The 25,478-nt window shown below is 37.7% G+C and overlaps 1 protein-coding gene across 1 annotated transcript; it reads left to right on the top strand.

The window, feature by feature from the left end:
* The first annotated feature begins 400 nt into the window (after nucleotides 1–400).
* coro1b (coronin, actin binding protein, 1B) lies at nucleotides 401–25,393 on the top strand. Its single transcript, XM_079605245.1, has 11 exons — nucleotides 401–881; nucleotides 6,440–6,645; nucleotides 6,769–6,891; nucleotides 8,008–8,137; nucleotides 10,119–10,300; nucleotides 11,282–11,401; nucleotides 14,000–14,104; nucleotides 15,522–15,667; nucleotides 17,295–17,352; nucleotides 20,892–21,200; nucleotides 23,907–25,393. The coding sequence occupies exons 2-11, from the start codon at nucleotides 6,442–6,444 to the stop codon at nucleotides 24,027–24,029; spliced, it is 1,500 nt and encodes a 499-aa protein (XP_079461371.1). The 5' UTR covers nucleotides 401–881; nucleotides 6,440–6,441; the 3' UTR covers nucleotides 24,030–25,393.
* Nucleotides 25,394–25,478: the final 85 nt, after the last annotated feature.

The following is a 25,478-nucleotide window of genomic DNA, read 5'->3' as shown; positions in this document are numbered from 1 at the left end:
TCCTTCTTGCCAGTGGTGTTTGTTTTTTCACTGCGTGAGAATGGCCAAACAGTCCCTTTAAGGTATGGTATGGCATTTTCCATCACGAACAATGCTTGGCTGTTAGTGCAGGAAACTTGGACTTTTATTTTGAATTTAAACCTGACTGTCATTCTGCATAGCACTGCATTGCAATTAAAAGTCCCTCATATTTACAAAAAAAATTAAAACTGCCTCTGAAAGTTGAAGAAAATAGCCTTGGAATTTTTGTATGAAAATATATTTTTTGCCTGCAGTTTCCCTCACCAAAAAAATAAATAGTGGAGAACATGCAGAATACATAGACATTGATTAACCTTTTTCGAATACGAAGTTCATTCGGTTATTAATAATAAAATAATAAATGGTCACAAAGCGCTCAGAAAGGGACTTTTATCACATCAAAAAGGCGTATCGCCGTCCATTTTGTTGACTGCTCACCATGGCGAGCTTCACACATCGCTGCTTTTAATTCTAAGCACATTCGCTAAGGAATTTACCACCCATCATCTTTTCTCCTTCACCGGTGTCGACGCTCTTCCTGATTTATTTTAACTTCCTGAACTGTACAGTTTTCTTTCAGCTTTGTATATCTTTTGAAAACACACAATTGGGCATTTATTTCCCTGATAATATGGATTAATTTGTCGATGCCAGCTCAAATTGACTGGATATATCTGTTCCACCTGACCATGCAGAATATCCCGGCGATAACACACTCAAAGGATTAGTGTAATTTATATAGATCATTGCATTTATATAGATCATATTTGTATACCTGGAATCGCGTTATTAATTTCGGCAGGTTTTTCTAAGAAAGGAAAGAAAAATAAAGAAGAAAAAGGAGGAAACCCCAAACAGAGGTACGAATGAATGTAACTAGTTCATGTCATTTATGTTATTAGTGCATGTTTGCGGTTGTGGCTTGTCATCCGCATTTATTCGTTCACGACCCCTTTAACGTTACGTTACTTGTAACAGCCCATGTGGTGTGCGGTGAGGTTTTCTTATTTAAAAAGGAGCTCACATATTTAACGTAGGCCTAGCTAAATGTAAATGTATGTCCCTAGCTTTTACAATGAATTTTCCTGGTTAAATAAACACGACATAAAAAAGAAAGACTAAATACAATTTTATTTTGTATTTTACACTAACTATAATGTTCTATTTATTAAAAACAAGTATACATTTAATCAAGTTAGTGTTTCTACGCATTTTTACATTTATTCCAAAAAAAATAATAACCAGCAGTAACAATTTAAACAATATTATTTGTGAACTAATATTCAGTTTTTCTTTTAAATAGTCAACTTATTTTCAACAGTTATCAAGCTTGTAAACACGTAACGTTAGGCTGGTCAGTGGTCACAGGCTCAAAAACGCGCGGTCATCATTTTTTCAGGCCATTTCCAGTTTCATTTTGACGTGATTTAAAGCAGTGATATCTAAAAGTGTCTTGAGTTGTTTGTTTACTTTTTAATTATTATTTCCATTAATGTCATCATCGTCTTCATTCAGGCAAATTCGAGAACGCGCAAGAAAACAAGAGGCGGGATTTATCGCGTGAACCAATCATAATCAATCATAACTTGATGGAGGCATTGCCTCCTCTCACGTGACTTTCCCTCATTCATTTTCTATTACCCCCCACTAAATGTATCACTAAGAATTAGGCTATCTGTTTTATGGGCTCAGGGGAGGAAAGAGACAGTTACTTTACAAAAAAACGAGTGACTTTTAAACTTTTTAATTTCACATTTTGTAATGTCGATTTTTTTTTTCTCATCCAGGTTTTTTTTTTTTTTTTTTTTTTTAAGGAGACACTGCCAAGTCAAAAATGGCAAATATTTAGTGTTTTTTAAAGGTCTTCTAAACCATCAATCACTGGAAGGAAAATGAGCAAGAATTGTACAAATACTGTAGATAAAGTGTCTTAGCATGAATAGCCCCTTTGTTTTCTGTTAATGTTTAAGCCTTGTGGGTAAACTTGCTTTTCTTCCTGCTTTTAACAGGAAGAAGTTTTCCACTCAATAGTAATGGCTTCAAACAGTTCATAAGTAGTTGAACAATGTATCCCAGTTCGTTTGTGTTTAACGTGAGATGAAATATTCACTATAGGGGTCAAATCTGGATAAATCACGAGCCGATGAACTTCTTCTTAAGCCACTTCTTGGTTGAGTTTGCAGTTTGGGCTGGAGTATTGTTTTGTTTTGTTAAAAAAATAACATCGGATCATTCCTTTATAGATAACTTTTCAATTGTGGGAAGCAAGCCATTCTGCAATATTCTCTTACACTCCAAAGCAGCATTACATGATTTGTAATAGATTAAGATGAAAATAGTGTAATGTCATTAATCTGTATAAAGAAAATTGCAGAATATTGGGAAAAAGATGCACAGGAATGTCCCGTTAAAGCCTGTTCCTGGAAAGCAACCTTTAGACTACAGTTCACATGTCAGAGCTTTAGGATTTACAAAGTAAGCCATTTATAGTGAGATGTTTGCGGGTAGTTTTACCGTTTGGCATGTCTCTATTGATTCTAGTTTGATCACATTAAAGACAAAAAGTGTTTAGGGAGGGTTCATTTATCCAAATATATATAGTCAATATATCTCATTAAATGTGAATGTGTAATAGACCTTATTCAGAGCAGCGCCATGACTGTATGAAAGCGAAGCTGTGAGGGATAAACTTATGTTTTCAATGGCGACCGCTGTAAAAAGCTCCTAATTTTCCACACTCATGTTGTCTGGATTGTTTTGTCCACTGAAATGTCTTGGAAATATATATTTGCTGTGTTTATTCAGCAGAACAATCTAAAAACACATTAAATAACAGTACAACCCACTGAAGAGATATGTCTATCCCTCACCGCTGTTAAAAATCAAAGATGGCGCTGCTGTGAATAAAGTGGAAGGTAACCAAACATCAGACCTCAAATGATGTTGATGGTTTGCGGTCTGTGACTTTAGCTGTGTCGTGTTCAGTCTCAGACACGTGAGAGCTGCAGGCGTATAGAGTTGCACTGGACAAGAGGAGCTCTCACTTTTACCTCAATACTTAAAGGGTTAGTTCACCCAAAAATTAAAATAATGTCATTAATGACTCACCCTCATGTCGTTCTAAGCCCGTAAGACCTCCGTTCATCTTCGGAACACAGTTTAAGATATTTTAGATTTAGTCCGAGAGCTTTCTGTCCCTCCATTGAAACTGTATATACAGTCTACTGGCCATGTCCATAAAGGTAATAAAAAGATCATCAAAGTAGTCCATGTGACATCAGTGGGTTAGTTAGAAGTTTTTGAAGCATCGAAAATACTTTTTGGTCCAAAAATAACACAAAATAAGACTTTATTCAGCATTGTATTCTCTCCCGGGTCTGTTGTCAATCCTTCACAGTTACGCTGATGGCGTAAGACGCTGATGACGTGTATTTCTGGTGCGCCCGAGCTTCATTTGTAGACTGAGGGAAACGCACGCTGTAAAAGTGTCTCATCCGCGACATGCACATTTACGCACCATTAAAAAAATGATATCCACGCAAACAATGTAGAATAGCTTGAATATAGCGGGCGTCTCCCTCAGACTGTAAACGAAGCTCGGGCGCACCAGATAACACGTCATCAGCGTCTTCCGTCAGCAGCGTCACTGCGGAGTCGTGAACGCAGATTCACAACAGACCCGGGAGAGAATACAATGCGGAATAAAGTCTTATTTTGTGTTATTTTTGGACCAAAAAGTATTTTCGATGCTTCAAAAACTTCTAACTAACCCACTGATGTCACATGGACTACTTTGATGATCTTTTTATTACCTTTATGGACATGGACAGTATACCGTATATACAGTTTCAATGGAGGGACAGAAAGCTCTCGGACTAAATCTAAAATATCTTAAACTGTGTTCCGAAGATGAACGGAGGTCTTACGGGCTTAGAACGACATGAGGGTGAGTCATTAATGACATTATTTTCATTTTTGGGTGAACTAACCCTTTAAGCCTATCTGACCTAATAACCCAGTGCTCAATAAAACAGAAAAAGTAGAAATCATATTTTACGTGATAGACCACGTTCATTTTGAGATTATGGCCAAATACAGACCAGGGTATTTATATTTTTGCATATTTATTGTAGTTGATATTGCTGTGTCTTTGCTGTTACATGAATTTTATCATTTTTCCTAATACGTTTACTCTTTAAATCTTGTTTAAAAGCCTCTAAGGCTAGTGTGACAACATGCCCCACTACTGACATCTTGTGTTCAACTACCCACATGTTCCTTGAGGTTCTCTTATAATGTTAGTTCAGAACAAAAAATGTACGTACGGAAATATGATTATTATTTTCAACCCTGGCTAACGTCGATTGCGATCCGGGGCGCAATTAAAATAAACCATCCAACCTTTAAAATAAACCATCAAAATAAACCACTGTCGCCTCTGGCTTGCTTAGTTGGGACACTTAAGCCGTGTGTCCACCAAAGCGTTTTTTCACGCGGCTGGCTTTATTTTTCTATTGTTGTCAATGGGAACGCCGCGTTTTTAGAACGCCAGGAGCGTAACGAGGCGCTGAGCGAGTATTTAACGCTCAAGCGCTGAGCACTCGGCGTTTTTTACAGGTCGCCTAGAGTTGAAGAATGTTCAACTTTAGGTAAAACGCAGCGCTCATCACTGTCACTTTTTAGCCAACCGTCCAATCACAGTGGAGGAGGGGCGGGACTAATACCACACGGACCAACGGATATTCTGTATCATAGCAACGATGCGTCTCAACTGAAAAAAAAACTGCGCTGCCAAAACGCTCTCAAGCGCCCGCAGCTCGGCGTTTTCAGCAGAGCGCCTAGCGTTTTCAGGTGGCTAAAAACGCTTTGGTGGACACACGGCCTTAGGTTCTCTTATAATGTTAGTTCAGAACAAAAAATGTACGTACGGAAATATGATTATTATTTTCAACCCTGGCTAACGTCGATTGCGATCCGGGGCGCAATTAAAATAAACCATCCAACCATTAAAATAAACCATCAAAATAAACCACTGTCGCCTCTGGCTTGCTTAGTTGGGACACTTAGACTGTACTTGAAGCTGCTGTTTGAGAACTGAACTGAGCTGAACGATTACATCATTTCTTTTGTAGAACCGCTTTATATATTAAATTAACTAATTTAATAATTGATGGTCTTTATTACAACATAACTGAATCAACACAGAACTGACTTGCATTATTTTCCTGTTTATCACTGTACAACTGCTCTGAAACAATCTGTATTGTTATAAAGCGCTGTGTAAATTAAGGTAGCCTAACTATTTGTCGATGTCTTGCTCTGGAGGCTGTCATATGCAAATGTATTTGCCAGTGTGACATCACAGATCCCGCAATATCAAAACAAGCCATTTTCGGAGCTTGATTAAATAAATGCTTTGTTTATAATAAGACGTTTTAAGCTCTTCTGAAACTTTCAGGATGTTTTAATGGTACAAAGACCTCTAATGTCAAAAGATCAAGGCAAATTTGATTTCCCATGTCTTTCAAATTGAAGTTTACTTAACCGATTGATGCGATTGCAATATTTGCCTATTGAATTGTGATCAGTCTTTTTTCTTGCATTTATTTTTCTTACCAAATTGCTTTTTTTTTTTTTGCTTTCCTTTACGTTAATTTTTACTTATTGAACATAAACCCCGCCCCCTGAACACCAGTCCATGTTGAGAAGAGGAAGAGTTGTTGTATAAGAGTACATTTGTGAGTCAGCTCAAACTTTAGCATCTGTCTTTTCACATGCAATAGAAAGTCACTCTGTGTGCATCTCACAACAGTTCCTATACGAGCGAGTTATAGATTACCATGACAGAATATCCTAATTGAAGATAGTTAACTCCACATCAGCAACATAAATTCATCAACTAACCATTCAGAGACGTCCTGTTGCTTCTACATGTTGTCACTTCTTCTTGAGTCTCTCCATCTTTGTCTGACTCCGTATTAACATTAAAGGCAGAACAGTTTCTGTCATTTTAGTGTGTGTCTGCGTGAGGTAATCGCAGCTGCTAACACACACACACACACACACACACACACACACACACACACACACACACACAAGCTCTTCAAACCCCGCCCTCTGTGCAGCTCATTTGCATTTAAAGGGCCAGGCACAAAACGGTGCGTTTTTGCAAACCCTCAAAAAGAGACAACTTTAACATGCTATATAAAAATATCTGTGTGGTATTTTGTGCTAAAACTTCACACACACACTCTGGGGACATTAAAGATTTATTTTACATCTTGTGAAAATGGCATTTTACCACCCCTTTAACATGATTTATTTTGTGCTTCATGTCATTTTCATAAAATACTATTCCATGATTGGTTGAATCATTAATGACATGTACTAACTGTGTTCTCCACTCTCCTGCCCACAGTCATGTCCTTCAGGAGGGGTGTTGTCAGGCAGAGTAAGTTCAGGCATGTGTTCGCACAGGCTTGGAAGGCTGAGCATTGCCTTGATGATGTCCGAGTGTCACGCGTGACGTGGGACGGTCCGCTCTGTGCTGCCAATCCGAAGTTCATTGCTGTTGTCATCGAGGCTGGAGGAGGCGGAGCCTTCCTTGTGTTCCCGCTCGCCAAGGTTGGCATGCACTCTCTCTGCGATATGCAAAAGCAATGAGGATTCACAGTTGTCTGCATAATCAAACCAACATTTCCATAAAGTTGGTTGAGCTCACATTGTTTTTACATCTCTGACCACCAGAGCGGTCGAGTGGACCAGAACACCCCGACTGTGTGTGGGCACGCCGCTCCAGTGCTGGACGTGCAGTGGTGCCCACACGATGACAACGTTATTGCCAGTGCCTCAGAGGACTGCACTGTCAAGGTTAGTTTGATTCCCTTCGACAAAACACACACCTCATTTATGAATGGTGAATAAGGTGTCTTTATGAATATTCATCGCATTAAGACATGAAGATAGCAATTCACATATTGTCATTATTGTTGAATGAAAAGTGTTTGGTACGTTTTTCAATATATATTGAATAATTCAACAGTATTATTATAAAATATTATTATAATTTAAAATAACAAAACAAATTTGGTCCCACAATATAAAGTGGGACCAAAATTTTTGTTAATATATTTTAAACTGTAATCCATTCCTGTGATGCCAAAGCTGAATTTTCAGCATCATTACGACAGTCTTTAGTGTGTCACATGATCCTTCATAAATCATTTTAATATGCTGATTTGCTGCTCAATTTTTAACAGTGGTTCTTCTCATTATTATCAATGTTGAACATATTTTTGCTGCTTAATATTTTTATGGAAATCAGGATTTTTTTTATTTATTTTTCAGGATTCTTTAATTTAATTGATTTGAATATATTTTATACAATATAATGTAATATAGATATATATAATATATTATCTTTATATTATTCCAGTTTTCAGGGTCAAATCATGATCCTTCAGAAACTTTTTCATAATTTTTTTATTTTATTAATAAAAAGTTCAAAGGAACAGCATATGTTTGAAATATAAATATTTTGTAACAATATAAATGTATTTTTGATCAATTCAATGTGTAATTTTTAAATAAATTTATTAATTTGTCTCTTTTTTTTTTTATCTCACCCCAAACTTTGGAATGGTAGTGTATCACAATTTTTCATACAAATATTGAGCAGCACAACGGTTTTCAACATTGATAATAATAAGAAATGACAATGGAGACTTTTTCTATTTTGTCAAGGAATCCTGCATTTTTTTATCACGGTTTCTACAAGCATATTAAGCGCCGCATCTGTATTCGTTTCACTTTGATACAAATAGTAAATGTTGATAATAATAGTAAATGTTTCTTGAGCAGCAAATCAGCGTATTAGAATGATTTCTGAAGGATCATGTGACCGAGAAGAACTTCACTTGACTTTTACACGGAAGATACTTTTTCTTTTGTCTCTAAAAAGAGATGCACTGTGTTTGTGCACAACAGGTTTGGCAGATTCCTGACGGAGGTCTTACGTCTCCCATGTCTGAAGCTGCCGTGACCCTCGAGGGCCACAGTAAAAGAGTGGGCATCCTAGCCTGGCACCCTTCGGCCCTCAATATCCTGTTGACTGCAGGTAAGCACTTCCTTTTGTCTCGATATACTTTGCGGCTCACGGCGCTTGGATTAAGTCTGTTCTGGCACACTCTATTTCTGGAGTGTGCTCTAATTCTGGTGTCTTAAACCTGCTTTATATCTTTTCTCAAGCCCTAATTTTGGATGTTGGAGTTTGTTGATGGTTTTGTGCACCTTCAAAGTACTGAAAAGACAATAGAGCTGATTCTGTAATTAAGTGAATCTCAATTAATTGCATATATGAGACCCTGGACCACAAAACCAGTCATAAGTCACACGAGTATATTTGTAGCAATAGACAACAATACAGTATGGGTCAAAATTATCGATTTTTATATTATAGGATATTAAGTAAAGATCATGTTTCATGAAGATATTTTGTACATTTTCTACCTTAAATATATGAAACATTTATTTTTTTGAGTGAATGCAGCACAATCGTGAACATAAATGGACAACTTTAAAGGCAATTTTCCGATTTTTTTGCACCCTCAGATTCCAGATTTTCAAATTGTTGTATCTCGGACATAAATTGTCCTATCCCAACAAACCATACATCAATGGAAAGCTTATTTATGATGTATACATCTCAATTTCTTTTAAAAATTGACCCATGTGACTGGTTTGTGGTCCAGGTCACATATCAATATCTGTTGAGAAAAGCCACCAAATGAAGATAATTGAAGACATTACACTCTTAAAGGCAGACAAATTAATAAGCATGACAAAAAGTGGTTTTAGAAGCCAATAATATATTGTTTTATTTCCATAAAATTAAGAAATAAGGGTTGATATGTCTACAAATCTACACTACACAGAAGTAACATATATAAAGCTAAACCGCTTCATGCACAGATTGATTTAAAGGTTTGTGCACAACCAGACAAAGAAAGACAGCTCTGGGTTTGATTTGCATTAGCATGTAAATATCTGAGATGGAAATCTTAGCTCTTAAACTGGTAAAAAAAAAAATGTTTTGCTGATCTTTTGGCCATTTTTGATTGTTAACACTGTATTTTGATGGTCCACTCTACTAACTATAAGTAACTTTGCAACTACATCTGAACTAACAATCATTAGAGTATTAGTGGACCGTCTGCTTAATATCTGCTAACACTTTATTCTGATGCTCCCAAAACAGATATTCTGCTGAAAATAAGCACCTTTGCAACTACATGTCAACTTACTCTACCTACCTGAACCCTAACCTAACAGTCTACTAATACTCTACTGAGAGTTAGCCGGCATGTCTCTGTACCAATTTCGGGGCCAGAGCAAGAACTGCTGAATTAAGTACTTTAATAAATGTTGCCCTGTTTTGTCTCGTCCGTTGTTTGTCACTGTCAATCATCGCAGTTTCCCATTCAATGGCGCATTTAAATATGGTTGTCAGTCCAGAAACGTTTTCGTGTACTGCGCAGCATGAAAAACTACACTTGAATTGAGACTGTGAATGGGTAATAAAGAGAAACTATCAATCCCTAAAGCTCAAGCTCACTGAATTCTGCACTCTTGTGAAAACTCCCATTATAATGAAAAAAAAAAAGCTTTCTTGATTGTAGAGTGAATCTCCTGTTTATATTGTATCTACACTTTGTTGGTTATAATGAAAGGATTCAGGAGCAAGACAAAACCTCATGCAAATTCTGACTAACTTACTGAATAGCACCTCTGATTGGCCACTGCATTCACGCGCTCAACAGATATGTTTGTGACTCATTACAATGCTCTACACTGGTAAACACCTGTAAATAGAAACCTCTGACGCTCAGAGCGCTCAAACAAACACGAACGAGAGCATTTGAAAGCAGCATCTATCAGCGGGTACCGAATATCCCAGTACTTAGTACTACCGGAACTGCAGAAATGCTGGTACCATCAACTTTTTTTAGTAGTACTGGTACTTTTGACAGCCCTAGAATGTCTAAAGTGGACCATCGAAATAAAGTGTAACCCTTTGATTGTGTGTGCCCATGTTCTAGGATGTGATAATGTCCTCTGTGTGTGGGATGTGGGCACCGGGGAGATGGTGTACCAGCTGAGTGACGCCCATCCTGACCTGATATACAGCGTGAGCTGGAACCGAGAGGGCAGCGTCCTGTGCACCACCTGTAAAGACAAAGCCTTACGAGTCATCGATCCCCGGCGGGGAACTGTCCTTAAGGTCAGCCTGTTCATTCCCGCATCCTCAAATTTCTGCATCAGGGTTTGTTAAGCAATTTAACACAAGACAGATTCAAAAGTTTTGGGGTCGGTAAGATTTTTTGGGAAAGAAATCTCTTATTCTCACCAGGGTTGCATTTGTTTGATCAAAAATACAGTAAAAATTGTAATATTGTGAAATTTTATTACAGTTGAAAAATAACTTTTCTATTTTAATAGAATGATGCAAAGCTGAATTTTCATCATCATTTCTCCAGTCTTCAGTGTCACATGATCCTGCAGACATTATTGTCATATGCTTATTTGCAGTTCAAACCAACAGAATTTATTTTAAATATAAATCTTTTGTAACATTATAAATGTGTTTAGTCACCTTTGATCAATTTAATGCATCCTTGCTGAATAAAATGATTAATGTCTTTCAAAAACGATGTTACTGACCACAACACTTTTGAACGGTAGTGTAGATACAGGAGATTTCAGTGTTAGAATATTCCTAATAGGCTGAGATTATGATACAGGTGTTCAATATAAACATGGGCATTAAGTGCACCTGAGGACTAATAGAATTATTCGAGCAATGTTTATTGAGCTTTATTCTTTCAAAGCTTGCTAGCCTCTCAGAACTTGCATACCCTACCTTTAATAATGTGAAAATAGCATTCATATTCATTGGAAGTGTCACATGTGACTGCAGTTCCGTTTGAGATACGACCGACTTGTTGGTGATGTTGAATTATGTATGAATAGAATATTATTGAATTAACACTTTATAAATCAATAATTGAATAAATAACTTCAATAAATTAATAATGAAATAACCAAACCTCTAAACATGAGAAGTCTCCAGTTAGCTTAGACTTTGCCCTGACGCTGTCCTTGTTTTCTGCATCAGGTCACTTAGGAATGTGTCAGTGTTTTCAGATCAGTGTTTTTGCACAGATATGTGATTTTTCTTGTCGTTTGACGATGTCACACTCAGGTGCGGGAGAAGGCTCATGAGGGCACCAGGCCAATGAGGGCCGTCTTTCTGGCCGATGGGAAAATCCTGACAACCGGCTTCAGTCGCATGAGTGAGAGACAGCTTGCCCTCTGGGACACAGTAAGAGCATTTTTTACAGGAAAATCCTTGGTTCATTGGTCATCAAGAACGTTTTATCCTTTAAAACCTGTGGTGAAGCTTGAATCTGTTAATAGAAACTTGATTGATCTTCCTACTGGAAGCTTTATGGGTAATTAATAATCAAAAATAATATACACTACCATTCACAAGCTTGGGGTTATTAAAGGTGCAGTGTGCAATTTTTTTCTTTACAAAGATGAATTAAGAAATTAGGTTTGCTTAATTATTCAGTAATATGATATGTTATTATGAATATTATTGTTACTTGTTCATCATTGTGTCAGTGTTTTATTCGCTGACTTTAGCTAGCTTCTTTGCATGAAGAACAAAACTGTGACGAAACGCGTTTGTCCATTTAGAGCTACTGTAGAAACATTTCAATGTAAGGGGACCCGCGGTGTGTGTAGATAGAAATGGCTCATTTGAAGGTAATAAAAACATAATTGTTCATTAAGTAAGGTCTTTATACACCACTGAAAACATAGTTATGTATATTATATCGCATTTATGTCAACAGATCCTCCTAAATATTACACAGTGCACCTTTAAGATCATCTTTCATTAGCAAGGATGCATTAACACTAGAACTACCAAGGCAGTCATTTTGACTGTTTTAAAATGTTGCAATGTAATAACTTTGTTGAAATAAAACCCATGTAACTACAGGACCCTGACTTTTCCTAAATGTGTCTATATTTTATTCTATCATTGTTATTTTATTAAAATTACAAGACAGAGTTTTGAGTATTTCTACCTTGAATGGCCATAACAGTCATGCTGACCGTATGCATTACAGACCGTGTATCATTTGCTCCTTTTTGCCAATTGCGGAAAAACTGACTGCAAGAAAAGCAAAACAAAGGACACTTGTGACAAATGTCATTAGGTTGTGAGTGGGAGCTGCACATGGAAGGTAGAGATTACCTGTGTTGACTGTAAGTAACAAGCGTCAGTGAAATTGATGCACGCTGTTTGCCCCCAAAACAACCCAAATCAGCCGGCTTAGTGGAGAATACATTCATTATGATTTAACAGCATGATATTTTCATTGTAATTTTACAGCATGATATTTTTGCTCACTAACACAAATATTGGTTACTAAATCAGTTCGTTTTCTCGCAGTTTATTATATTTTCATATTCTTTTCCCCTGACGGTTAGAATTAATGTTTTGGCCAGTTTGGGGCATATGCATTTTATATGTGCCCATAAAGGTTTAACTTATGCATTGAGATGCATATTGGCGATGTTTTTGTAAGTTATTGTATTCTAATATCCAAGGATGAATACATTTGTTTTCATTTTACAAAGAAAATAATAAAAAATGGATCAATTTCAACTTTGTATCTGTAATTACAATAGCTGTTCTGTGGTTGTCGATTAACTAATAAATTTTCACATACATTAGAATTAAAATGCAGTGTTCAGATGTTTATTATTAGCTATCCTAACATTACAGATCCATTTATTCTTAGATTTGATATAGCTTATTGAAATTGTATGCAAATAATGTATGAGCGGCTAGAATGTCTCCTATGGCCATTATAGTAGTTATAGAATTCCGGTATTTCTAGTGGTAGTTCTAGTGTTAAATGTCTTTACTGTCACTTAACTGCCAGAATTGAAGCAACAAAAAAAAAATCCTTTCATCACCGGCATGCAATAAATTCTGCGGTAGACTAGGTATCCTTTGCGGGAAGGATCCATCTGTTGTATCCTTCATGGCCCGAGAAACGAAGGATGCATTTGGAGGAGCCTTCAAATCGCGCCGCGGTGATGCAACCGGCTTTCGAAAGCAGCCTTCGAAGGATGCAGCCTCTGAATTGGGACTCCGCTACAGTCTTAACTTATGTCGCTTTTCCACTACAAAGTACCAGCTCGCCTCGCTTCGCCTCGACTCGCCTTTGTTTGGTTTTCCACTGTGTAAAAGTTGTACCGGTACCTGCTTCCAGATACTTTTTTTCGTATCACCTTCGGCGAGGTTCTGAGCGAGCTGAGGCGATACTAAAATGTGACGTGAAACACGGCAGACTGCTGATTGGTCAGAGAGAATCGTCACTATTCACTGCGTCACACTTTTCATCATTGCACACAATTCATCATTGCACGCGCCAGGCAGAGTATCCTGAATAACCCTGACATTTTTTAATAGTTTGGCCAGAGATTGAGTGATATACCAATTACTAATATTATGTAAAACAGCATACACTCCATTGTCCTGTGTGTGTGGGTAGCGGGTGTGTGTCGCGTCGCTATGACGACCAGGTACTATTGTGGGGGTACTATCTGCAATGGAAAAAGAAGCGAAAAGTGAAAAAAGTCGAGTCGAGTCGAGCTGGTACTGGTAATGGAAAAGCGCCATTAGCGGCTACTGTATGTTTATGCAACCGGCCCCAGGACTGATCAATAATCAGACACTCACTAATTATTTTAGTTGGCATGAAATCATCTATACAATCAATCAATCAGTCAGATGAGATTGCTTACTTCTATCAGATGTTGCCTGTCTGGTTAAGTTATTGATATGGTTTGGTAATGATATGTTTTTTTGATGACCTGTTCTGTCTGTGCATTTCAGAGAGATCTCTCTGAGCCAATGGTTACACAGGAAATGGACACCAGTAATGGAGTTCTGCTTCCATTCTATGACCCAGACACCAACATGGTTTACTTGTGCGGGAAGGTAAGATTACCCAGCTTTCACTGCTGCATGACAGGTTTCACTAGCTGCTCCTCAAGGGATAGTTCACCCAAAAATGAAAATTCTGTCAGTAATTGCTCACCCTCATGTTGTTCCAACCCCTAAGACTTTCGCTCATCTTCGGAACACAAATTAAGATATTTTTGATTAAATCTGAGAGCTGGCTCACTCCTCATAGGCTTCTATTGTAATTGAAACTTGCTTGCCCAGAAAGTTATGAAAGACATTGTTAAAATAGTCCAAGTGATTACAGTGGCTCAACCATAAGTTTATCAAGCGACGAGAAAACTTTTTGTGCGCAAAGAAACCCCAAAATAACGACTTTATTCAACTATTAATTTTTGAGCGTTTGAAAGCACAAGCAGGTGTCTATCAGCGCCTGCTTTCAAACGCTCCCGTGTGTATCTGTAAGCGCTCCCTGAAGAGCGTCATTGATGTATATTCACATGGTTTTGAAGCGCTGATCATTGTAGCCAATCACAGACATATTTGATGATCCCGTGAACACAATGGCCATTCCAGAGTGTTTACGATTCAGCTCAACAGCGCTCAAAGCGTCATATTTTTTAAAATTTCAATATCGACATGGTACCGAGGTTGGTACTTTTGACAATACTAGCTCTAACAGACATGTAAACTGTGCTGTTTACAGTAAATGTGTCCAATCACTGACTCGGGTAGTTTTCCTTACAATACATACAGTAAACATATTATAAAATAAGCTACGGTTTAAAAGTTTGGAGTCTGTAAGGTTATTTTTTAGTGTTCTTTGATTAAAAATCTCAGGGGCTTATTTGATCCAAAAAAAAATATTTTTATATATTTTAAAATGTAATTTCTTCCTATGATAAAAGCCGAATCTTCAGCATCATTACTACAGTCTTCAGTGTCACATGATCCTCCAGAAATCATTCTAATATGCTGATTCACTGCTCAAGAAACATTTACTATTATTATCAGAGTGAAATGAAAACATCTGGTGTTGAATATGTTTGTAGAAACTGTGATTCTGAACTGTTTTTTCAGGATTATTTGATAAATAGAAAATGTATTTTAAATAGAAAATTTTTGTAACACTGTAAAAGTCCTCACTGTCACTTTTGATCAATTTAATGCACAAAAAGTATTAATTTATTTCAGAAAAAAAAAAAAAATAATTCTTACTGACCCCAAACTTTTGAACGGTAGCGTACGAGATGTCGAGTATAAGCACATGTAAACTAAGCGGTGGTAAATGGCACAGTGATGGTATCAGATGTTAATACCTTGGTACTTTGATGCATACCATAGATCGTGTGTCTCAGAGGCCCATGTAATAAAAGTAGAACTGGTAATTGCTGAAATCCAAGGTAGTCAATGAGCTCTAGTTCAGCTGTCTGTGACCGTCTCTCTTCCACAGGGTGATTGTACCATTCGCTACTTTGAGGTGACAGATGAGTCGCCGTTTGTTCATTTCCTGAGTCTGTACAGCAGTAAGGAGCCGCAGAGAGGTGCTGGTTTCCTAAGCAAACGAGGAGTAGACGTCAACAAGTGTGAAATAGCGAGGTATGAACTGAACTACTGTGTGATTTTAAGACGTTCTTCGACGTCCTTATTCTTTCTATTGAATAGTGCCTTAATGAATCCCTGAGAACATTTGAGTGGCAACTCACACTTCAGTCTTTTGTTTGGTGCCAAAGTTGTTTGACTGGTTATTTGTCCGGGATGTTTGACTTGCTAAAATGTTTTCTTGCCCTCATGTGATTCCATTCTTTCATGGAACACAGAAAAGAATGTGAAAAATATTCACACGGCAACATACCAAAAAAAATTAGGGTTGATAAGAATTTTTTAAGTATTTGAATCTCTTGTGCTCACCAAGACTGTATTTAATTGATAAAACACACAGTAAAAACATTGATACTGTGAAACTGTTACAATCACAATCACATTATGAAATAAATGTTTTTCTCCAAAACAAGTTGGCCACAATTATCGGCACCCTTTTATTAAATACTTTTTGCAACCTCCTTTTGCCAAGATAACAGCTCTGAGTCTTCTCCTATAATGCCTGATGAGTTTGGAGAACAACTGACCAGAGATCAGAGACCATTCCTCCACACAGAATCTCTCCAGATCCTTCAGATTCCCAGATCCATGTTCTGCTTCTTCTCTTCTGTTCAGCCCACTCATCAGGTCGGGGAACCGGGACAGTCATGGCAGAAGCTTTATTTTGTGCTCCGTAACAAATTTTTGTTGATTTTGATGTTTGTTTTGGATCGTTGTCCTGATGGAAGATCCAACCACGGCCCATTATAAGACTTCTAGCTGAAGGCATCAGGTTTAGATTTTTTTATCTGTTGATATTTGATAGAATCCACGATGCCATGTGTCTGAACAAGAAGTCCAGGACCTCCAGCAGAAAAATATCCCCACAACATTAAAGATTTAACGGTATATTAAATTGTACACATGGAGTAGTTTTTATCCTTGTGTGCACCAAACCCATCTAGCGTGTTTGCTGCCAAAAAGCAATTTTTTTAGTTTGATCTGACCACAGAACCTGTGCCGTGTGAAGGTCCAGTCGTGTCTGACAACTGAACATGCTGGAGTTTGTTTTTGGATGAGCGAGGAGCATTTTTCTTGAAATCCTCCCAAACAATGTGGAGATGTAGGGGTTGTTTGATTTATTTATTTTTTAATAGGCTTTCTGACTCCAAAACTCAACTAATCTCTGCAATTCTCCATCTGTGATCCTTGAAGACTCTTTGGCCACTCAAACTTGCATCCTCACCATCCATTAAGGCAATATAGACACACCTCCTCTTCCTTGCAGATTTGATGGTCAAAATGGGGATTTTCAATTCTTTAGCTATTTTCTTACAGCCACTTTCTATTTCGTGATGCTCAATGATCTTTTGCTGCACATCAGAACTATATTCTTTGGTTTTACACAGTGATGATTAAGGGAATTTGGCCTTTGTGTTTCCTCATATTTAAACTCCTGTGAAACAAGAAGTCATTGTTGGACAATTTCATGTTAACTGCGATAGTTAACTAATGTTAACCAATGAACCATATTGTAAAGTGTTACCATATTATTCGCTAAAAATCATTTTCATTTTTGAGCTTATACAGCATCTCTGTCAAGCGCTTGCATTTACCTCCATTGTTCTTCATCTCGTTCCATCAGGTTCTATAAACTTCACGAGAGAAAGGTTGAGCCCATATCTATGACTGTGCCACGGAAGGTAGGTGTTCAGTCTGCATGCATGCGTTCACTTTTGAATCTGTGTTTGCAGCGAGTCAGAAAGGAAAGTTAGTGAGTAACTTTTGGCTACTAATTAGTCATTCCATGTTGTCATCTACAAGAGCTTTGAGGAGAACTTTGTTCTGATAGAAGTGTTGAATTTCTGTTTGAAATGCTTTGAAAGCTTGGCAAGTTTAGTGTTACAGGAAGTTCTCTGAAAAATACCCTATTGTAAATGCTCTCTTGCCTTGTGTGTAGAAAAACAATTGCACAGCGATGCCATATATTGTATACGTTTATATATTTAAAATATATATGTTCAAATGGTGATGATATGCTCATCGGCCATTGCACCGAATGGGTGCCATTTGTTATTGTATATTATTATACTTATTATCCTCTTGAAAATAAACGAATTTAAGATATCTTTATATATATTAAACGAATCTAATAACATGTATATTTAACTATTCAAAACATGTGTTTGTTCATCTCCGGTAACTCCATTTCATTTTTTAAAAGGTTTTTAAGTGGAAGGCGGAGGCATTTTTCTCAGTCCTGTTACCAAAACTCATGCATATATATATATATATATATTTAAAAAAAAACATGTTTACAAACATGTCAACTAATCACTATGTTCTCCTCTCACGGAGATGTTTATTTTAAAGAAACCTTTGATAAAATAATTTATGCACAAGGTGCATTTCTCTGAAAGGTGACTCAAAGTTTGATAAAAGTTTATCCATTTTTTTATATAATGCAATTTGTCAACCGACTGGACAAATAAATAATGGACCAAACTCAATAATTTTTTTTTATTGAAAGAACTATTTAGTAACAGGAATGAACACTGGGTAACAGGAATGCATGTCCATGCGTGTATACAGGGTGGACTACACTTGTAAGGTGTTAATGTCACCGATTAGTGAGCTCAGCTGCACGCCACTTGTTTCTAAATGTAGTGTTAGTGTAAGGGATATGTTTAGGGGTAGGGGGCGGGTTATGAGATAATGGGCCCTATTTTAACGATCTGAAACGATCACCCAAATTAGCTTCGGTTAAACAGGCGTATAATAATTTGGGTAAATGTGTAAGCTAGATTCATGGCTATTTTTTTCACATCTTCATGGACACAACAATGATTTCCCTCATGTGTTAATATGTTTCCTTGTAATAATGTATGAATTTTTTTATTTGCAAAAATTAAAACTGCTGCGTCTGTTTAGATGAGAGAACCAACGTGTATGCGCGTTGTTCACACGGTACATAATGGCCAAGCACGCGCCCTAACGCGCAACGCGCCACTGTCTTTAAGCCTGTTTTATGCTTCTGCGTCGAATCGACGGCGTACCCCCTCCGACCCCTCCGCCGTAGCTCGACGTGCAGCTCCAAAAAATGTTAACTACTCATCGAGGCTACGCAGACCGCAAGGGCTGTGATTGGTCAGATTATACATCATTTCCGAACCACACACCCCCCTAAACGTTATGGCGGTGAAATGCACCGCGATGCAACTCAACTCGACGCAGAACCATAAAACGGCCACGATGCCATAGGTGTGACGGCGTAGCTACCCCGTGGAGTTGACGCAGATGCATAATGAGACCTTTAGACTAGGTTTTTCCTGGTCACCAGGGAACGTTTGCGTCGGAACACGCCTCCTCTTTTCACTGAACCGCACCCGGGAGCGCAAGTTCATTCCCTAATTTACCGACGTGCGTCTGTGGAGGGAAAAGTTCGCTGTGCGCGGGTACAAAATAGGAATGATACATGTGTCGGTGTTCAAAGTCAATTGCACTGGGTGCAAGATAGGGCCCCATATGTCAATAAGAAGAAATAATAAAGTAAAAATAACAGGCACAACAGCTATAAAGTGAATAGCAGGCACAGCAACACAGGACATTACACCGTGAAAATTGTATTTTCAAATGTATTCACTTGAGAGAGTGTGTTTAAAAATCTCAGTTTTCACTGTACAAAAACATTGTATCAGTGCAGATGTGAGGCTAACGTAGAGAAAAAGATGCGGTTTCAAATTGATATAGATTAGTGTGCTTGATATTCACACTAATAAATCAATGCACCAGAGGACACTACTCACTCCTGTTACTATTACTCAGTCCTGTTGCTTTTTGTATAACAGGACTGAGTTTTAGGATTAGCAAATACATATAATATAGCCACATGGCGCATATGCTAATAGCACGAGGGCATTGAGTAAATTATAGTGATTTACCCCCATACATTTTTTTTTCTTTTTTATATTTTAAAATAAACTAACTTCCCAGTCGTAGTTACAATATCATAAAAAATACAGAAAATAAATGAAGACCACATACTTTAGGTCTTCAAATAGCCTTCCGAAGATTCAGATGATGCAATTTCCTGCTGAAGATGTGTCTTTTTGGGAAATGCTCCCATTTTTCAGAGGGGGGAATCTCTTAGGGTAACAGGGCTGAGTGAAAACGACTAAAATGTGTATTTTATCTAATACAAATCTTTTTTTAAATGTTTTAAAGCATTGGGCTATGAGGGTACACAACAATGCAAAAGGAAACCGATTTCTGAAGGATTTTAATCATATTTCATGTAAAATGTAGTGTTAGAGAGTAGGGACAGGCAAACAATGCTATTTATTCAGTGTTTTAGGTATGATTTAAATAATATGTTTCACATTTGCAGATAGGTTAGTGTGCAGGACACTTTTTTAGTGTTAATGTTCATGCAGGTTTGTACATATAATGTCCTGAGGCCGTAAATATACCAGGCATACCCAATGCTGACTGACTGGTGGTAATCTGAATATTATATATTTAGGTGATACAGTTTTTCTCTTCAGATGCTTCATTACTTCAAACACTAATCTAGCCTAATACTTCAGAGTAGAAATCTCTTTTGACATTAAAAAAAAAAGAAGAAATTATACATTTAAAGCTTGACAAAACTGCACAAAGGAAATGTGTAATATTTATTTGTCACTATTAAAAATAGATCAACATTAAACCATTTAGAGCTTAATGATTTAAAGGGTTTTTATGGGTTCAAGGAAATTGGATATCTCACCCAGAAATAAAAACCCTGTCATCATTTCCTCACCCTCATGTCATTCCACACCTTTCAAAAGCAAGTTTGACTTGCTTTCTTCTTTGGAACATAAAAGAAGATGTTTTGAGAAATGGATCAATGTTTTTTATCAATACAAATGAAAGTTACCAGTAACCAAAACTGTTTGGTTCCCAACATTCTTCAAAATATCTTCTTTTGTGGACTTCAGAAGAAAAAGCAACATGACGGTGAGTATATTTTTAGGTGAAAATGAAATAAAACAGGAAACCTATTTGAATTTGCCATTCTTAGCTGGTATTTTATGAATTCTTGGCAGTGCCCCCACTGCTGTATTTTTAGTCTTTGTGTCTCTGTAAAAGAGGAAGAAAACCCATTTTGAACTTTCCATTTGCAAACTACTAATTGTCATCTGGTTATCAAACTGCACCATCTCTCTAAGTTAACCTCGTCTTTTCCCCCACCCACTATCAGTCTGACCTGTTTCAAGGGGATCTGTACCCGGATACGGCGGGACTAGAACCCGCTCTATTGGCGGAAGATTGGATAGCAGGACAAGATGCCGCTCCACTCCTTGTTTCCCTCAGCGGAGGCTACATGGCCCCTCCAACCAAATCCGGCACGCTGCGGGGTCGACCCAAACTGCTCTCTCAGACCAACACGAGTCCCACCAGCACGACTGCGCCAGCAAACCCTATGGCGGTTGAGATGGAGAGCGAGGGTCCGGGCCTCGGGCGAGGAGGAAGGGATGTAGATGGTGGGATAGAGAGAGTAAAGAAAGAGGTGAGTGACAATTGACCCTTTGCAGGGAGTTTGATTGACAGGCAATCTGACCAATCATAATCCGCCGAATCTGACATTTTTATCCGAAAAAGCAGTCAGGAGAGTTAGTAGATTAACGTTGGAGGATTTGAACTTGAAAAACGGAGTGTACTGACGCCTTTCCGCGGTTAAAACAACATTCCTTCTGATGTTCTTTCATGTTTATTTGATGTTATAAATTAACTAGAAGGAAGAGATGATCGGTTCAGAGATCTGTCACGACACATTAAAGAGCCACAAAACGGTGTGGCTTGTCGGACATAGCAACAGTAACTAAAGGGGGCGGGTCTTTTCGAACGGTCAATTGTGACAAGGTCCAGAGAAATGAGGAGACGACAGGGTTGGCTGAGGTGGACTCGTCTCATTATTGTACACTTTTATTTTTATTTTTAGACAAACAAAACAGTAGCGCAGGTCACTGCAAAATAATAACTCTTTCTTCTTGTTGGTAAAACATAGACACAGGCTGCTTATTACGAGTCCACCGGTAGTTTCTCTCTACTCTTTGTCTGTCAGCCAGCGGCTTTTATTCTTGTATGTGTGTGTGTGTGTGTGTGCGTGCAAGCGTGCGTGCGTGCGCTTCGCTGAAAGCAGTGCATTAATATAGAATTGTGATTTAGGCTGACTGGAACTATATGTGCAATTCAACGATTTGAACCATAGACTTTAAAAAAATATGGACATAGTGTCCGTGATGTCACCCATAGGTTTCTGAAGAGCGTTTTTTTTAAGCCCAAAGTGGGCGGAGCTGGCCGTCGCCATCTTGGCAGCGCAAAGGGCAAAAAGGCGAGATTAGCTGAGGTGATGTGACGGCTAACAGACAGCAGACAAACGGCTAGTAGTGGCAGCGGCAATCCATCTGTCACTCAAGTGGCCACGCCCTTAATTATGCAGAACTTTAAAAACGTAATATAATTTAAACACGTTTCACGTGTCCTTCTTTATGTTGTGAAACCCTTACGTAGCCACTTTTTTAAAAAGTTATACAAAAATTCATCCCCCTCACAGTTTTCATGAAGGGCAAAATTAGCTATATAGACCAAAAACACTTTTTGCACCAGGTTGTGTAAACATTGTTTTTCTGCTGTAAAGTTGGGCATACAGTATAAACATGGGGGGGGTCTATGGGATTGACTCTCTTTTGCAGCCAGTCTCTAGTGGCCAGTCGACGAATTGCAGTTTAAGTCACTTCCGTGTTGGTTCAAGAGAGAAATCTCACTCTGTCTCAATAATTCATTCATACAAATAGTATAATTCAATCAAATAAATGTAATCTTACCACTACTTTATCTCTTTGTCTGATTTAAAGCATTCAGTTTCAATGTACCTGTTTAAAGTACCCCTATTATGCTATTTTAAATGTTCCTACTTTTGTTTTGGAGATATCCTACAATAGGTTTATATGCATCCAAGGTCAAAAAACACTTTTATTTTCTCATAATATACTTTGCAACATTACCTCTGCTCTCACAGTGTCTGAAAAGGTTCAATCAAGGATTCATTCTGTCTAAACTCTTCCTTTCTGAGAGTCTGCTCTGATTGGCCAGTCTGTTGTGATTGGTCTACTCTGCTCTGATTGGCCGGATGGCCAAGTCTGTTGTGATTGGTCTTCCGCTTACAGCACGAGTTGGAAATGAATTATCGGCCATATCTGAACTTCAGCTCCGTCTTCTCTATGTAAGCCGAGCTATATTGGTCCAATGAGGGTTTCCAATAATACGGGGAAGGTTTCTTGCGTGTTCCGTCTTTTCTTATGGCAAAGTATTTTGGGTTAAATAAGACACACTCACATATGCAATCATCTCGTTTTAATCTGACTCCAAGAATTAAAAAGGTTCAATGTGACACAATAAGGTTATGCTTACACTTAAATTAGTTACAAATTAGATGCATATGATAATAACTTAGACCATTAATTGTACCCAGCATACGTAAAATATTACCAGAGAGAGAGAGAGAGAGAGAGAGAGAGAGAGAGAGAGAGAGAGAGAGAGAGAGAGAGAGAGAGAGAGAGAGCGCCAAAGGCTGAGGCCTTTGGCTCAAGAGCAGGTCAGCATCCGGAAAGAGACAGAACAACAGTTACAATCTTTTTTTGTCATTTTCCCCGACCATGTGACTAACACCCAGGTGTGAGATATGCAAACTGACCAATCAGACAATCACAACTTCCCCCATTGGCCAAAACCTCTGGCCTACAGGCCTAGATCACTATCAGCACCGCTGTGCCTTGAGAGAAGAGGGGGTGAGAAGCAAATGTCTTTGTTCCTTTCAAATATCTTGGATTATTTCCAATCTTACATCTACATATCGACAACATGAACCAAACTCTTCCAGTCTCAGTTACAACTACAGTGTTTGAGGGTGTAAAGGACGACAAGGGTCAAAGTAGATGTTATCCGTGGGCAACCAATGAAGACCATAGACTGGCTTTATGCAAATGTGTTGCTGGCGGCTCGTTTCGGCAGTTCAGAATCTATTCTTTAAGGAGACAATAGCTTTGTTTTTTTTGTCCACTTTGATCTTTAAAACTTTGCAGACCTTTTACATTCACAAACACCTGTATTTACACACTGCATGGAAAGGTGATATTGGAAAAAAAGGATAATAGGGGCACTTTAAAGCTTAAATGTTAATGTCCCATTTTGGTTGTTTTTCTTTCTTGCACAGGAGGACCAATTTTCCGATATCCTGACGGAGGTGCGGGCTTTGCGGGCTCTGGTTCTGGCTCAGGGTCACAGGATCGACGTTCTGGAAAGGCAACTCGCCCGTATTGAGGATGGAGAAGTGTGAAGGAAACTACAAACATATCACGACGACACATAGCCTTACCCACATTCAAAAAAAGCTTCACTGAAGAGTTATGGGAAATGTAGTTCCGTTACTGTGACATAGTAATACAAAGAAATGATTGAGCTTTGAGCTTTATTGGTACACTTTTGGCTATTGATGCACTGATATATATAATATCCTAAATGCTGCTCATTTTGTGCTTTTACTAGGGCTGTTACATCAGGTACTTACTGCTAAGTACAGACTCTGAAGTCAGAATTTGGTTGGGTCAATATTTGCATGAACATGCAAACTTTAAATGAAAAGCAGACTTGGTAATATGGTGTAGTGTGCATTAAGACAGCATTTATGAATGCTTCCTACTTAATGAAAATAGTTTGAAGCATGAAACCTTCAGGAAATGTATTAATCCAACATGCTGAATTAATTCCTTTCTTCCGCTAAAGTTCGATGGTGCTTATAAACATGCATTGACCAGCACTGTTCTTGGGTTTCTTTCTTCCATTGTATGTCTTAACACTTGTAGCATTTATTTGGGATGTGGTTAGAGTTTCATGTGTGGAAATGTGTGTGTAGCATGTGATAGAAACTGTACTTGTTGTTGAAGGAATTTGTGAGCTATCGGTATAATGAAGAAGAGTGTAATACAGATGAAAAGTTGCCCAGGTCTTACCCCCAAAAAAGTTTTTTTTTTCTTAGTTTTACCCCATAATCAAAATTAATAAGAAATCATGTTTTGACATTTTCTGCATTTTGTAATGGTTTACTTATTTATTTATTTTATTATTATTTTTTTTTAATTCCTATTTTTGGGAATTCACTGATTTTACAGTAATCATTTTCCATTTTAGACTAAAAACGTACTGTAAAACATTTTATTCTACATTTAAATCAGACTAAATCTAAGGCAGTACATCAAATACAACCATGAGACTTTTTTTTCATTTTTCATTATGGTAATGCAAAACGTGCTTAACTGTATGAAAATGCGTATCATTTCTTATTCATTCCCTTTGATTTGGAGAGACCTGGACTTGTTCTTGGCAGGTTTGTTGAGATTCTTGAGAGTCTCTTGATGAATAATTGTGCTTCATTCCTGTTTGATTGAATATGAAAAACACTAGTACAATGTGACATTGATTTAGAGGTTTAGATGATGGTGTTTTTGTATTATGTATTATTTTTTAGGTTGTAATCACGGGCACTACAATCAGGGATGATTGAAACGACTCATCCTCCTCTGTGAATGACTTTATGTAGCTTTATCTGTTGTATATGTTGTAAATGATCTAAGTACCCATTTACTTAAAACTTAAGTGCTAACTCAATCTGTTCTTTTTAATAAATGACATTCACCCTTATCTACTGTGAATCAGTTGGTTTTATTATTTATCGCCCAGATTGCACCAGCTGGCCTGTGATTGAGGTCAAAACGAACATTTCTGGTTT

This window comes from Phoxinus phoxinus (assembly GCF_949152265.1).
Source record: "Phoxinus phoxinus genome assembly, chromosome: 2".
NCBI lineage: Eukaryota > Metazoa > Chordata > Actinopteri > Cypriniformes > Leuciscidae > Phoxinus > Phoxinus phoxinus.
This window is presented reverse-complemented; position numbering and strand designations above follow the sequence as displayed.

What these genes read in the sequence shown, in the direction of transcription:
- coro1b (XM_079605245.1), top strand. Translation starts at nt 6,442, where the DNA reads ATGTCCTTCAGGAGGGGTGTTGTCAGGCAGAGTAAGTTCAGGCATGTG. An exon ending in GGCGGGGAACTGTCCTTAAG is followed by an intron (nt 10,301 to 11,281) that starts GTCAGCCTGTTC and finishes TGTCACACTCAG; the next exon opens with GTGCGGGAGAAGGCTCATGA. An exon ending in CTATGACTGTGCCACGGAAG is followed by an intron (nt 17,353 to 20,891) that starts GTAGGTGTTCAG and finishes ACCCACTATCAG; the next exon opens with TCTGACCTGTTTCAAGGGGA.